This window comes from Schistocerca piceifrons, chromosome 1, assembly GCF_021461385.2.
Source record: "Schistocerca piceifrons isolate TAMUIC-IGC-003096 chromosome 1, iqSchPice1.1, whole genome shotgun sequence".
NCBI classification, from domain to species: Eukaryota; Metazoa; Arthropoda; class Insecta; order Orthoptera; family Acrididae; genus Schistocerca; species Schistocerca piceifrons.
In genome coordinates, this window is record NC_060138.1 from 1144125267 (window position 1) to 1144141560 (window position 16294).

A 16294-nucleotide genomic window follows, 5' to 3' on the forward strand; every position below is an offset into this window, starting at 1 on the left:
TTTGGTGGGGGAGGGGGGACAGCACACAGTCTGGGACATATAAATTTATTGGCGTATTCGATTGCTGTACCCAATGTCGGTGTTCTGAGGAAGCGTATCCAAAAGGGATCTGACCAAATACCCAACACATCAGGAGTTTTCTTCAACGTGTGGCAAAGTATAGAACGCAGGCTCAGGTGATACATGGAATCACGGGGTCACTTCGACCACGCTCTGTAAATGTAAATGTGTCAGGTGAACGTATCATTTTTGTGCCATGCATAATAAATCATGCCGTACCTATCTAAAGAAGAATTTTCAGACGCAAGTTCATATGACCTTTTTGCAATGTTTTGATGGAAAGTATAAATCTCTAAAGTTTCTGATACATGTTTATATACAATCTGTGTGTCAGTACGTCAACCAACGGCAAAACATAGTGAGATAAAATGAATATACAGGGCAAGAGATAAATTAAAGAACAAAATTGCACGCTATTGTGGGATAAGAAATTAAAAGAGTCATGAGCACTGGAGGTCGCCACTAAAGGGAGTGAAGAATTTTTGATAAAATTCGCTCGACCTTCAGGCCACCTCAAGTGGTTTAAAATCCTCTTTCTCCCATTTACTATCAATCTATATTCTGTACTCAGGCTGTTCATTCCATTCAGAAGAGCATGTAATTCTTCTTCACTTTCACTCAGGATAGCAATGTCAGCAACGAATCGAATCAATACGAGGGCAATTCAATAAGTAATACAACACATTTTTTTTCTCAGCCAATTTTGGTTGAAAAAACCGGAAATTTCTTGTGGAATATTTTCAAACATTCCCACTTCGTCTCGTATAGTTTCATTGACTTCCGACAGGTGGCAGCGCTGTACGGAGCTGTTAAAATGGCGTCTGTAACGGATGTGCGTTGCAAAAAACGAGCAGTGATCGAGTTTCTTTTGGCGGAAAACCAGGGCATCTCAGTTATTCATAGGCGCGTGCAGAATGTCTACGGTGATCTGGCAGTGGACAAAAGCACGGTGAGTCGTCGGGCAAAGCGTGTGTCATCATCGCCGCAAGGTCAAGGAAGACTGTCTGATCTCCCGCGTGCGGGCCAGCCGTGCACAGCTGTGACTCTTGCAATGGCGGATCACCATCAAACAACTCAGTGCTCAACTTGACATCTCTGTTGGTAGTGCTGTCACAATTGTTCACCAGTTGGGATATTCAAAGGTTTGTTCCCGCTGGGTCCCTCGTTGTCTAACCGAACACCATAAAGAGCAAAGGAGAACCATCTGTGCGGAATTGCTTGCTCGTCATGTGGCTGAGGGTGACAATTTCTTGTCAAAGATTGTTACAGGCGATGAAACATGGGTTCATCACTTCGAACCTGTAACAAAACGGCAATCAATGGAGTGGCGCTACACCCACTCCCCTACCAAGAAAAAGTTTAAATCCATACCCTCAGCCGGTAAAGTCATGGTTACAGTCTTCTGGGACGCTGAAGGGGTTATTCTATTCGATGTCCTTTCCCATGGTCAAACGATCAACTCTGAAGTGTATTGTGCTACTCTTCAGAAATTGAAGAAACGACTTCAGCGTGTTCGTAGGCACAAAAATCTGAACGAACTTCTCCTTCTTCATGACAACACAAGACCTCACACAAGTCTTCGCACCCGAGAGGAGCTCACAAAACTTCAGTGGACTGTTCTTCCTCATGCACCCTACAGCCCCGATCTCGCACCGTCGGATTTCCATATGTTTGGCCCAATGAAGGACGCAATCCGTGGGAGGCACTACGCGGATGATGAAGAAGTTATTGATGCAGTACGACGTTGGCTCCGACATCGACCAGTGGAATGGTACCGTGCAGGCATACAGGCCCTCATTTCAAGGTGGCGTAAGGCCGTAGCATTGAATGGAGATTACGTTGAAAAATAGTGTTGTGTAGCTAAAAGATTGGGGAATAACCTGGTGTATTTCAATGCTGAATAAAACAACCCCTGTTTCAGAAAAAAAAGTGTTGCATTACTTATTGAACTGCCCTCGTAATATCCTTTCACCTTGAATTTTAATTCTACTCCTCAGTTTTTATTTCTATCATTGCTTCTTCTATGTACACATTGAACAGTAGGGGCGAAAGACTACATCCCTGTCTTACACCCCTTTTAATCCGTGCACTTCGTTTTTATTCCCTCTTGACTCTTATTACCCCTCTCTCCCTATAGTTTACCCCTATTTTTCTCAGAATTTCGAACACTTTGCACCATTTTACTTGTCGAACGCCATTTCCAGGTCGGCAAATTCTATGAACGTGTCCTGATTCTTCTTTAGTTATGCTTCCATTATCAACCGCAACGTCAGAATTGCCTCGCTGGTTCCTTTACCTTTCCTAAAGCCAATCTGATCTTTATCTAACACATCCTAAATTCTCTTTTCTATTCTTCTTTATATTATCGTTGTCAGCAACGTGGATGCATGAGCTGTTGAGTTCATTGTGCGATAATTGTCGCACTTGTCATCACTTGCAGTATTCGGAATTGTATGAATGATATTTTTTCGAAAGTCAGATGTTATGTCGCCAGACACATACGTTCTACACACCAATGTGAATAATCATTTGCCGGCTGGTGTGGCCGTGCAGTTCTAGGCGCTTCAGTCTGGAACTGCGTGACCGCTGCGGTCGCAGGTTCGAATACTGCCTCGGACATGGATGTGTGTGATGCCCTTAGGTTAGTTAGGTTTAAGTAGTTCTAAGTTCTAGGGGACTGATGACCACAGATTTTAAGTCCCAGAGTGCTCAGAGCCATTTGAACCAATAATCATTTGTTGCCACTTTCCCCAATGATTTTAGAATTCTGATGGAATGTTAGCCATCCCTTCTGCCATTTGATCTTAAGTCCTGCAAAGCTCTCTTAAATTCTGGTTCTAATACTGGATCACCAGTCTCTTCCAAATCGACTCCTGTTTTTTCTTCTATCACATCCGACAAATCTTCCCCCTTGCAGAGGCCTTCAGTGTACTCTTTCCACCTATTCACACTCTCCTCTGCATTTAGCAGTGGAATTCCCGTTGCACTCTTAATGTTACCACCCTTGCTTTTAATGTCACCGAAGGTTGTTTTGACTTTCCTGTATGCTGAGTCTGTCCTTCCGAAAATCATGTCTTTTTCGATTTCTTTATATTTTTCATGCAGCCATTTCGTCTTAGCTTCCCTGCACTTCCTATTTATTTCATTCCTCAACGACTTCTATTTCTGAATCCCTGAATTTCCCTGAACATTTTTGTACTTCCTTCTTTCATCGATCAACTGAAGAATTTCTTCTGCTATCCATGGTTTCTTCGTTGTTATCTTCTTTGTACCTACGTTTTTCTTTCTAACTTCTGTAATTGCCGTTTCAGAGATCTCCTCTTCAACTGTACTGCCTACTGAGCTAATGGTTATTGCTGTATCTTAGTACTGCTGTATCTAACTTCTTTGTGTACTGATTTTCCACGACTAATTTCTTCAACTTCGGCCTACTCTTGTAAGGGTGACGAAGACGAAAGCATCTCTCGTGTTCTACACAGCGCTGTTCAGTAGTACACACAGTCTAACATAAAACTGTCCACACCCACACGGTATTTTATATGCACCTGGCGTTCCGAGGTCTACGTCGTCTTTCACAGGCCTCATGACTTGTCGAATTTTTGCTGGAACCCTGATGACCGAATCGAACTTATGCCTCTTTAGGAGCCAGATATTTTTCCTGTTACTGAGCTACAGAGTGGCAAAAATGGAAGCTTCTTCGAGTCCTTCTCGGGGTCCTCCTGCTCACGTGTGTTCGGAAAGATGGCTTGAGAAATCTGGCAATAGTTGTGGCTGTTTTGCTTTAATACTTTCCGCAAGTAGTTCGGTACCTTCGGCAGGTTTTCAGCTTCTGAGACGGCCTCCGTTTGATGCACCAAGGTCCTCAGAACAGAACGATTCAGTGACGGATGGTGATAGCTGATAGCGTACAGCTATCGGTCTGTTGTGGGTGGGTTTACGGCAGACGCTGTGGTTGAGATATCGGTTTGTTTCATGGCGGATGAGGACGTCAAGGAACAGCAAGGTACATCTGTCTCTACCCCCATGGTGAATTTAATGTTGCCACGGATATCCTTGATGTGATCCAAAAATTCTCCCATCTTTCCAAGTCCACGGCACCAAATAATGAACGTGTCGTCGATGAAACGTTAAGAGCAACTAGACTCTGCAGGGGCCATGTCCAGGACGATGTCGTCAAAGTGTTCCGTAAACAGGTTGGCTGCAAATGGAGCTAATGGGCTCCCCTTAGCCGTCGCTAAGGGGACCTATTAGCCGTCCGTCTGGTTCAAATATTCTCTCCATCGTACAAAAAATACGATGGCATCAGAGTGCGCAAACCACTTGACGCAGCTGGAAGCTCGAGAGAATTTTATCAGTATATATCGCTGCCAAACAGTTCATTCGTATACGAGCAATTTTGTTTTGCCACGCGCGACTTGTGATATATTTGGTTTCTAAAACAATGAACGATCGGCTTGAACTTACCCATTCCGTTTATAATGCGAAATCCGTGAAGTTTGGATATGTAGCCCTTCCGGAACACAAAATCGGTGAGCCATCCGAAGAACAGACTGCCGCCCGCACTTATAACATGGGGCGCGGCCGACAGGAAGCCGTTCTGCAACGAATAGACACATACATAGACAGATACGTGAGTGAGCGCTTCTCAGATTACAAACATAGTAAGCTATAAAATGACATCGAGAGCCACAAGTTGTCCCACCAAATGAAAACAATTGAACAGAACTGGTATTAGAAGTTTTCGGTGGATGTTTATACTCTTCAAACTGATTAATGTTCGCTGGCAACTGTGTTCGTTTTTGTTGAGGGCAGTCCGTAAAAACTCGCCATGTTGATACGCGACTACGATAATTCCTTTTGTTTATCAGGCTTGAGTAGACCCCTATAGACATTTGAGGCGAACGATGGGTGCATTGCGACTGAATATTGAGTGAACAGTGATATCCGTCTTACTGTCTGCTCACTACGTATAGGGAGCAGCCGTTACTCGTAGCCGCGCGCTCTAGGGCGCCCTGTCACGGTCCGAGCGGCCTCCCCCCCCCCCCCCCCCAACCCCCCCTCACCCCCTGGAAGTTCGAGTCCTCCCTCGGGAATGGGTGTGTGTGTTGTCCATAGTGTAAGTTAGTTTAAGTTAGATTAAGTAGTGTGTAGGCTTAGGGACCAATGACCTCAGCAATTTGGTCCCATAACACCTTACCACAAATTTCCAATTTCCGCTACTCGTAAAGTCCCTAATCGATGTTAATCGTCGGAATTAAATTTCCCAAGGAAAATATTGAAATGAAATGGAGAAGGCTTGTAACTGATGTGAGGTGGCGGGATCTGCGATCTAGAAATGCCGCAAGATGCCTTTTGAGTTCGGCAGCGGTGGAATTTACTTTAGCAAGAGTTTCGGGTTAACACCATACGGCCCATTACACATGTAGTCACATACCGGACTCACTATGGCGAATCGGCTTCCAGAAGCAAAAAAATTTTGATTTTCAGTATTTTACATAATTATTTATTGAATTTAAAAATTTGTAATGCTGTCGTATCTTACTCATAAAAGTTATACAACAAAAATTTTTGTTACTCCTGCAAGCCTTAAGTTAAACATAAGTTTACTCGTCTTGAATGTAAGGCGCGATCTTCATTAATTCGTTTAAACGTTTAACACAGTAAGTATTGAAGTTAGAAACTGTGTATAATATTATTTCTTGAGATCGTCTATGTCACGGCGCGCGAATTATCCACACTGTTTTCATACAGTGTTTGAGAATACGACCACTTAGCGACTACCAAAAAATTTTACACACAATTTTGAGACTTTTAGAAACTTTTTCTCGCTGAAATCCCTCCCCCCCCCCCCCAAAATAACGAAACGAAAAAAATGTGTAGCTTACTACATTTTCGCTGTTCGTGCTTTATGGATCTATTTTGCACAACCCCACGCCCCCATAAAGACGATAATCGGAACAACTACAAGCAGAGTAGAAAGAAAGCATAGCTAAAAAGCAATATCTCATAAATACGCAACTCGCGAAATGTAGTAGCTAGGAAAACTGTTATTTTTCACTGGCCAGCTGTAGCATCTAATCTGCTGTCGATGATGCAACTACGTCCTGACTAAAGACTCAAATATGTATCATTCTAATTGAAGGTGGATGAAAGTCCGAAACGCGTCTTATCATTACAAAGTGCCTGGTCGCTGTATTTATTAAAATAACTAGCTATTCCCGCAACTGCGCTAGCCTATCAGTGGTTCTGTTATGACGAGTGCTATGCTGAGTAGGCAAGCTAGCAATTTGTAAATGTGTATACAGTGGTGTAGAGAAGTATGAATAAAAAAAATGCATGCAGTGCGGGTATGCAGCCACATAATAAATATGCTTTTGTTATTTTGCTGCATGTCGAATCTGAAAGCATGCATTATATTTTCTAATTATACAAGGTGTATCAAAAAGAATCATCTGATTAAAAAAAAACAAACTGCTAGGTTATCCGATATAAGTGCGTGAAAACGTACTGTTGGAAAGAGCAAACTCTCGAGTTTTACGTGGTACTCGCTAGGTAGCAGCAGTGTGCGCCCATTTCATTTCTAGTAAAAATAATGTCGGGACAACAGAAAGCGTTTTGTTTTCTACGTTTTGAACAACGCGGGTCAATAATAACCGTTCAGCGTGACTTTCGTAATAGGTATGGTGTGGGTCCTCCTACAGCACAGATTATTAGACGATGGCATGAACAATTCCGAGAAACAGGTCGTTTGCGTAGACCGTCCTCGAGTGTCTGACACAGACATCGAACGTGTCCGCTATCGTTTCACAAGGTGTCCGTAGAAATCCGTTCGTCGTGCAGCTCGACAGCTCAACATGCCCCCATGTCCGTCTGGCGTGTGTTGCGTCGATGTCTACATATGAAACCATACAACATTCAGCTACTGCAAGCTCTTGGCGAAGGTGAGAAACAACAACGTGTAGAGTTCCATAATTTTGTTCTTGGCAAGATGGAGGATAACACTTTCCTTCCATGCTTAGTGTTTAGCGATGAGGCAACATTCCATTTAAATGGAAAGGTGAACCATCATACTGGGAGAATATGGGGTATGGAACAAACACATGAAGTTGTACAAAATGAGAGATACTCTCCAACATATAATGTGTTTTGTGCAGTTTCACGGGAAGAGGTGTATGGTGCATTTTCCTTTGCCGAGAACACTGTCTCAGGAAGCACACATCTCGATATGCTTGAGTTCCCCACAGTTGGAGACAGATTCGAATGACTTCATTTACCAACAGAATGGGGCACCGCCACAATGGCATCTGGAAGTGCGGGAATTTTCAAATCAAAGGATTAGTGAACGATGGATTGGTAGCCCTGGAGCAAAATATTCAGCCTTACATTGCTGACCTCCAGGGTCAGCGGACCTGACTGTATGTGATCAATTTTTGTGGGGATTTATAAAAGACTTTGTTTATGTGCCTCCGTTACCAACAACAATAACAGCAGCTGTGGAAGTTGTAACTCAAGACATGCTCGCTGCCGTGTGGGAACAATTTGAATGCCGCATTGACATATGCCCTGCAGCTCGAGGGGGGGGGGATATTGAACACCTATGAAAAGGTATTAAAAAAAATCTTTTTTAGTTTCCCGTTCATCAAAAAACAAAATTCATTGTATTTGTTTAGTAGTTTCAGAAATACAAATGTGCCAAATCGGGTGATTGTTTTTGATACACCCTGTAAATAAAAAACGCCTCGATTCATTACATTTGCAGAGAAGCAGAGTCCTTAGAGGTCCGTTCGGCTCACCAAGCACTGGCTGTGAGGTTTTTCCACCAGAGCAAAATATGCCAAACGTTTCTTCCTTCCATTTCAATGCATTGTAGCGCCTACATTTTTGATCCATCCCGCAACATGAATAATCTATAAATAACATAATCAATCAATAGATCGCAATGAAATTCAGCCTCATAAAAACCGTCTCACGTTGCACGTGTAAAGATGCCACGTCTCCCTGTTTGTCGTACAGCCTTTAAATGTCGCCGTCGTTGTGGGTCTTCAAGCGTCTCGGCAGCTGTAAGAGACGCGTGAAGCTCGGCGTCTAAAATTCGACGGGCTAGGGTGAGTGTATTTGTGTGTCTGTAGCTCTTAGGTCGCCTGGCGTTCTGCATCGAACTTCCGGCGGACGTGAGGTTACTCCGAGGTTAGTTGGATTCGAGTAACTTTCACAGCTGAACTCTCTTAGAACGTTGTATCTCTTCTAAATCAGATTTGCGACGCTTATTGCAATAATCTTAAATATGGTTCTCGGACCTACAGTCGGATTTTCTTTCTGTATCTCCACAAAAACTCTCCAGTTATGCCAAATGGTGTAACAACTCAGCATCATAAACTGCGCCCACAATAGCACTGTATTTGCACTTTCACGTAATAATCTATAGACACAGCGCCAACGTCGTCTGCGTACAGTTCACGTATTTGAGATTTAAATATTTTAATAACCCTCAAAAAGGTACAACTTTCTAAAGTAGCCCATGATCTTTCTTAGGGTTCAAGCTATCTCCATATCAAATAGCATCGGAATCGGTGCAGCGTTAGAGTCGTGAAAACGTAACACAGTGAGTTACTTTAGCAATTAATGATACTGGTATTCCTGTGGATTAAACACGTTGACAATTGAATAAGCATGGTATTGATTACGTTGAATCGTATTACGTGGAACATATCAAACAATAAAAACATTTTTTTCAAATATGACAAAGTTCAGAAGTGAAAGAGCAAATATTCCTCAAATCAATAAGTATCTTGTACTACACACTTTGTGAAGTAGTCTATATTCATCCTTAAGACTCAAGCTGTCCCATGCCAAATTTCAAGGATATCGGTTCACCGGTTTAGTCACCAAAACGTAACGGACCGTGTTAATTTCACATTTATAATACACTGAAGTTACAAAAAAACTAGTACAGGCATGCCTATTCAAATACAGAGATGTGTAAACGGGCAGAATACGGCGCTGCGGTCGATAACGCCTATACGAGACAAGTATCTGGTGCAGTTGTTAGCTACTGCTGCAACAATGGCAGGTTATCAAGCTTTAAGTGAGTCTGAACGTTGTGTTACAGTCGGCGCACGAGCGATGGGACACAATATCTCCGCGGTAGCGATGAAGTAGGGATTTTCCTGTACGACCATTTTACGAGCGTACCGGTAAAACACCAAATACCACTGCGATCGGAAAAATATCCTGCAGGAACGGGACCAACGACGACTGAAGACAATCGTTCAACGTGACAGAAGTGCAACGCTTCCACAAATTGCTCCAGATTTCATTGCTAGGCCATCAACAAATGTCAGCGTGCGAACCATTCAACGAAACATCATCGATATGGGCTTTCGTAGTCGAAGGTCCACTCGTGTACCCTTGATGACTGTACGACACAAAGCTTTACGCCTTGCTTGGGCCCGTCAACACCGACAATGGACTGTTGTTGACTGGAAACATGTTGCCTGGTCGGACGAGTCTCGTTTCAAATTGCATCGAATGGATGGGCAGGGGAGACAACCTCATGAATCCATGGACCCTGCATGTCAGCTGGGGACTGTTCAAGCTGGTGGAGTCTCTGTAATAGTGTGGAATGCGTGCAGTTGAAGTGATATGGGACCCCTGATATGTCTACATACAACTCTGACAGGTGACACGTACGTAAGCATCCTGTCTGATCACCTGCATCCATTCATGTTCGTTGTGCATTCCGATGGAGCTGGACAATTCCAGCAGGACAATCCGTCACCCCAAATGTCCAGAATTGCTACAGAGTGACTCCAGGAACATTCGTCTGAGTTTAAACACCCGCGCTGGCCACAAACTCCCCAGACATGAATATTACTGAGCATATCTGGGATGCCTGGCAACGTGCTGTTCAGAAGAGATCTCCACCCCCTCGTACTCTTACGGATTTATGGACAACCCTGCAGGATTCATGGTGTCAGTTCTCTCCAGCACTACTTTAGACATTAGTCGAGTCAATGCCACATCGTGTTGCGGCACTTCTGCTTGCTCGCAGGGGCACTACATGATGTTAGGCAAGTGTACCAGTTTCTTTGGCTCTTCAGTGTATTATTCCATACTGCGCGTTGTATTCTTCAAATCAATAAATACGTTGTGCTTCACGCTTTCTACAGTAGCCTATGTTGTTCCTCAGTGTTCGAGCTATCATCATACTAGATTTCATCAAAATCGGTTCACCGGTTTAGTCCTGAAAACCTAATAGACAGTTACTTTCGGATTTATAATATTAGTGTAGATATAATGCACAGCCAAGGAGCCTGGTTAACATAATTAAATTTTTGCGTCTTCAACCATGAAGATATTGCATTCCGATCTCGGCGCCATCTCATGTTTAACACATAAATTAAGTTGTAAAATAATCAGACGTTTAAAGCTTTCTTATACTTGGGAGTTCGATCCTATGAATGATCGGGTTTGGGATTACTGGTGGTTACTAAAAGAGAACACTGTTGATTGTGTTTCCAAGCAACTTTAGGCAAGAGGATTTAGCTTTTCTGGACGGTCTTCACATTAAGTCGCAGACACTCATTTACTGTGGTCTCAACAAACGTTGTAACGCCGAATCTTGTTGCCCCACAACTGTCGCATCTCATTCTGTGTGCGAAGAAGAGAGTCCGGTCAGGGGCAAAGAAGTAGGTCACAGAGCTTTTGTTTAACCATCTCGTTTTAAGGGGTTTCCCTAAAGAGCTTGAGGTGTGTGCTTTGACACGACCTCTGTCGATTCTATATCCTGCTCGCTCCCCTCTTGGAAACTGGGGTACAGACTTTATTCATCACAGAACTATCAAGTATATCTAGAAATGATTGACTGTCATTATACTAAATCTTTTAGTATTGCCGAATGAAACGGGAGACACTGTGTCTTTAGTAAGCGTTACATGACTTGTGTTTTTAGCGTTCCAGACCTCAACTGATAAAAACGGAACCCTTATACTTATATAGGATCACTTTCTATTCCGTCTGTCTGTCTGTCTGTCTGTCTGTCTATCAGTTTCTCAGGAACAGATAGAGAGAGGTACCAAGCTGAAATGTGCATCACATAAGGTCTTTCGGTTCCTTTCTAAGACGTCACAATCGTTTTGATACTGGCAAAATCGCTGACCAAAACCTATAATGTACTTCTCGTTTGCCTAAAATCATGGAATTTGAAAAGAAGCAGGGTTTCACAATACAAAATCCGAAAATCGTTAATTTGTAATTATATAACTTATAAAATATTTTTTTACCGTTTTTTGTCCATTTGTCTGTCTGTTAAGACACTTTTTTCTCGGAATCAGGTAGAGATGTTAAGTTAAAATTTATGTGAAATACTGAAGTCTACTTTCTATAAGCGGTGTAAAAAATTTAAATTTGTAATTCAATGAAATCAAAAGCTATGACCATTTTTGTCACATATTTTGAAGCAAACTCACTGGCTGAAACCTTTAAGATCTGTCAGTCTTCGTTTTAAGCTACCGTTGGCCACTCGACGATGTGGAAGTCACCAGAAACAACACGTGTTTCTAATTCCACGTTAAACTGTAGGTCCCCTTTCCCCAGTTGGATAACTAGTTCGGGTTAGGGACTCGCAAGTCGATGAAGAGGCGTCCAATAGAAAGACTTGTACCAGGCTATTGAGCCACACGAAATTATTATTATTGCCTGTATATATGGCCCAACAGCCTTGCCGCAGTGGTAACACCGGTTCCCGTCAGCTCACTGAACTTAAACGCTATCAGACTGGGCTAGTACTTGGATGGGTGACCCTCCGGCCTGCCTTCGCCCTCTCTCTATCCACCTCCTCCTCTCCCTTTCTCTCTAGCCATCCCCCGTGTCCCTCGTATCCGCGCCTACTGTCTGCGAAATGTGTTCTGAATAAAGTTAGTAGTAAAGAAGTAATAAATTTAAACGTCTTGCATTCGGTTTTTATGAAGTCGTATCTCCCATAATAAGTGTCGTACAATGATGTAATGTTTCTGGTACATTCAGTGGTATATGCGAATAGTGTCTGCAAAATGTGTCACGAATACAGTTTGTAGTAAAGAAATGATAATTTAAATGGCGTGCTTCATGTGGCAGTTTTACTACATGAACAGCGAAAATGTAGTAAGCCACGAACATTTTTTGCTTTCTGCATTTTGTGGCGGTCGACAGCGAGAAAAAGTTTCTTAGGTGTTTGAAATTATGTGTAAAATTTCTTGTAAGTCTCTAAGTCCTCTCATTCTCAAATAGTGGATAACTAAAGTATGGGTACTGTCGCGTCGCGGGCTACACTGCTTTTTCACCCTCACTGCCATTCCTTTCATAGGCTGGTGGTTCTTTACTCCACCAACCTCAAGAGGAGGGTTTGGTCTCATCAGCGCCAGACATAAATGTCGGACCTTACTAATCAACCGTATGCATAAAACTATCAACAAAGACACACCGAGCTTAATAAAGAACTTAATGCTAAATTGGAAGCCATGCAGTATAATGCCACCCATTAACGTGAAAGACGATTACTGTTTATGAAGTAAAAATTCACGCAGTGGACACCAAATGAAAAAGCTACTCCTTATGTTTCTGATCTAGACTGCCATAAAAATGCGAAGGAATTGTTAATCAGAACTCAGGGAGAAGTTGTAGTCTAATTCACAATCGATTTATTGCTTTTAAACAAGACAAGACAACAAAATTATTAAAGAAACTTCACACAAAAAATATTTATTCAACAAAAGCCTTACTAAAATGGGATCTATGGTGGCGAAAGTGATCTGCTGGGGATCGACACACGACACTAACCAGTACACTACTCGCCTTATCTCACTTCATACACGTGAATCCAGGTTATGGCATAAAATTACGCCACCACCGAGCATCTATATTCTACCATACAAAAAAAGGAAAAATATGGTTCGAAAGGACAGGGTGCTGAGAAATAGATATTATAGCGCTACTTCGTAGCAGCGAATACTTTACCATCCTACTGGTCAAGGCGCCACACTACGATGCGTTCGCCGACTGAAGTCACGGACGGCGGCAGTCTGTTGTTAAATGCGTGTTCCCGAAAAATGCAAGTACGCGGTCTTGCGTTCGGTTAATTCAGAATGCAGGTACTTCCCTAAGAGCCTCTGAAACCCCGACGGATTCCAGTGTGCAGGTGGTCCAGTTTGCTGGTCTGCCAAACCAATTTGACTCCGTGCCACGACTGTGCGTGTCGGAATACGTCAAATGTTTAGACGGCCGACTAAGGACAAATAAGTACACCCAAGCGTCACTCGTTGTGACCGTGATGATATATGCAGTACCTCTGACGGTTCAGAAGGTGACTGGCACAGGCTCTAAGTCGCGCCCTAGTAAAGGACACAAGTCTCACCGTTTAGGTAGAGACCTGCAGTTCTTTACTAGCGAAGTGCCAGTACAAGAGACTTGTACAAGAGTCGATCTCCCTTTCTGTGTGTTGCCTTCTCAGCTCGGTTCCGAAAGCACATTTCTTTTTTTTGACTTCCCTCAATTTCACATAAGCCAATCACGAGTTGGAGCTCGGCATTCTAAGCTCAGTGAATGGTCTTTGCACTTCAAACCGATTTGACCAATCAGAGACTTAAAGTTAATTGGCAGAAAACGGAAAAAAATTCAGCTTTATGGCCTCTTTCCCACATGTTTGCCGTGTCTTTTGCTAACACAATACAGGGTGGAAGCACAGCCCTCCATAAACAGCTTGTTATCTCCCCTGTTGCGTCCATTTCAAAGTTTGCAAAGAATAGCCATAAACTAGCAATGACAAAACATGTTTTGAAACAGAGTCTGCATGTCTGGGCGCCAGTTTTCCTGTCCCACGGACATTTGCAGAGCGTTTACATTTCTTTTGGCGGCTTGCTCGCTAACAAGGCCTACAATGCGCTGTCGGCGACCTTTTGGCTGTCTAATAGACGCGCACTGCTGCAACTTGAGATCCATATTGTGTACAGTAAACACGCACGTACGCTTTCCCTGCTTCCATCCAACTGTGTAGCACCAGCCGACTGACGCGTGTGGTATTACGTCAGCCAAGGTCAGACCTTTTCTGTACTGCCAACACCAATCTCAAGCGCGGGCGCATTAAAAAAAAAAAAAAAAAAAAAAAAAAAAAAATTCCGGTTATTTTTGACACCCCCTTCTACTGTTGTGTTGAACTGTCAAAGGAAGAACAAATAAAAATTAAGTACACAAATAAAAATAAAGAAATATCGTTATGTGAAATTTTCTTGAAGGTATGGGTTTGTTTGCAGCATGATTAATCCAGAATAGATATAAGTGTCAGAATGGTTCTAAGAGTCACTGTACTCACACTTTGCATATCGAAGTGGAGGACGCTGGCGAGGTAGAGGGGCAGTGAGGAGATGTAGATATAGAAGGTCCAGTCGAAGGTCACCATGATGGCGATGAGGGCCCACAGCGCCGGGGTCGTCAGCACGCTCTTCCACGGCACGGGCAGTCGCTTCTGCAACGTAACGACACGCACGGTGGAGAATGTCTCTTCCGTGAACATGAGAAACAGCTGCGGAGCATGCTCGTCGCTTTCCTAAGGGCGGAGAGTTGCACATAAAATACAGGCATGCAAATTGTAGTATAAAAGCACTGCAGTGTGGAATCGAAGATGAACGAGGACGTAACCTCCTGTGCATCTGCACACAAGTCCAGGAGATAGAACCGGTTCTAAAGAAACGCCCGTTTTAGACATTTCTGGTCAAAATCGACTACTCAAAGTGCGTGCGCCTTGCGTGCCTGCGAGTAAATCAGCAACCAACCACGACGCGAGTGTAAATCGGCACCCTACCAAGAGGCGAGTACGTATATAGCGTCAATGATCTATGGATTGTGCCGAGTATGGAGTTCTAAATTTCCGAGTATGATGCCACGCTGCGCATGCGCAGAGAGACCCCATGTGGGAGCATCAGCTAACGTCTGAAATTATAACCTGTTCTGGTCGAGCTTACTCCCATTATAGCAACTAATTTTGTGCTTCCGTGTCTTCTTAATCTTTATTATGTTTTTTGCTTTGTTATCGTAGCACACTGATGTCCTGGCATTTTTTCCTACCAACGTCCTCCTACAAGAGAGACGAACTATCTGAAAGCAGAAAGTATTTACGTTTTACAGAGAAAATGCAAAAATAAGAATGTAAACAGATAGCACTGTTTTAACGAAAATTAATTGAATGGGGAAGAAGTCAGAGTTCTGGACAAGAAAAATAATTTTCGGTTGTTATTTGGCGCACAACAAGAAAGCAACATACAAAGGATAAAGCAAAAAGCCATTATTTACTGCTTTCTACGTACTGTCTGACGTGTTTGCAAGTACATGTTTTCTCGAGCGAATACATGCATATGTTCTGAAATGTTTGGATGACACTATTCCTATTCCTTCAGTTCTCAGGAGTGTAGAGAATTTTCCACACGACCGTTGACAAGAACTTCCGCTATGAATTCTGTGCTGGTGATCAATAAACTCTATTGTCATTGCTTGTTCCTACTTCTTGTTACTGTATTTCGATTTTTTCGTGCGCACGACAGTCTCTCACAACCTCGCTTTCACCAATCACAAGTCAAACTGCACAACAGACAGCTCTCACAACCACCCGCAATTTTGGCGCTGACGTAAAACGGAAATGGCCACTCGGAACAGACAAGACTCACAATCAGTACGGGAAGACAACGCCAGGGGCGCAGCAGGAGATGCACTTGTCTCGACTAGTTAACTGAGACGAGGAAGTCGTTCGTGTAGAAGGATTATAACAGATTCGTCGCGGCTGTAGCTGAAGCGACAGAAGACGTCACAATAAGAAGAGATAGAAACGGCAATCAGTTTTCTCGAGGAGTAACGGTAGCTCAAGTTTTGAGAAGAAGTCCCTCGTGCTCAGTGTTTTATAGTGCTTCATACTCTCTCTGTTAGTGCCCGACCATCAGTGTTTGTCCAGGGTGAGCACAAAGTCTTGCCATGATTATAAAAATTATTACAGAATAACGGTTTGACATAATAATTTACATTTGATGCCGTTACATAGGTTAGTGTTACTAGTTTTTTTAAGACCACTTACGGCCGTGCGTGATTAGCCGAGCGGTCTTAGGCGCTGCAGTCATGGACTGTGCGGCTGATCCCGGCGGAGGTTAGAGTCCTCCCTCGGGCATGGGTGTGTGTGTTTGCCCTTAGGATAATTTAGGTTAAGTAGTGTGTAAGC

General features: G+C 43.1%; 1 protein-coding gene across 1 annotated transcript in view; it reads right to left on the bottom strand.

Annotated features, from left to right (window-relative positions):
- Window positions 1-16294, bottom strand: part of LOC124801285 (sialin-like) — a 157134-nt gene that overhangs the window by 22073 nt on the left and 118767 nt on the right. Inside the window, exons 6-7 of the mRNA XM_047263061.1 lie at window positions 14405-14557; window positions 4525-4657 (exon numbers count right to left, since the gene is read on the bottom strand). Coding sequence (XP_047119017.1) covers window positions 4525-4657; window positions 14405-14557 — 286 coding nt within the window. The remainder of the gene's footprint in view (window positions 1-4524; window positions 4658-14404; window positions 14558-16294) is intronic.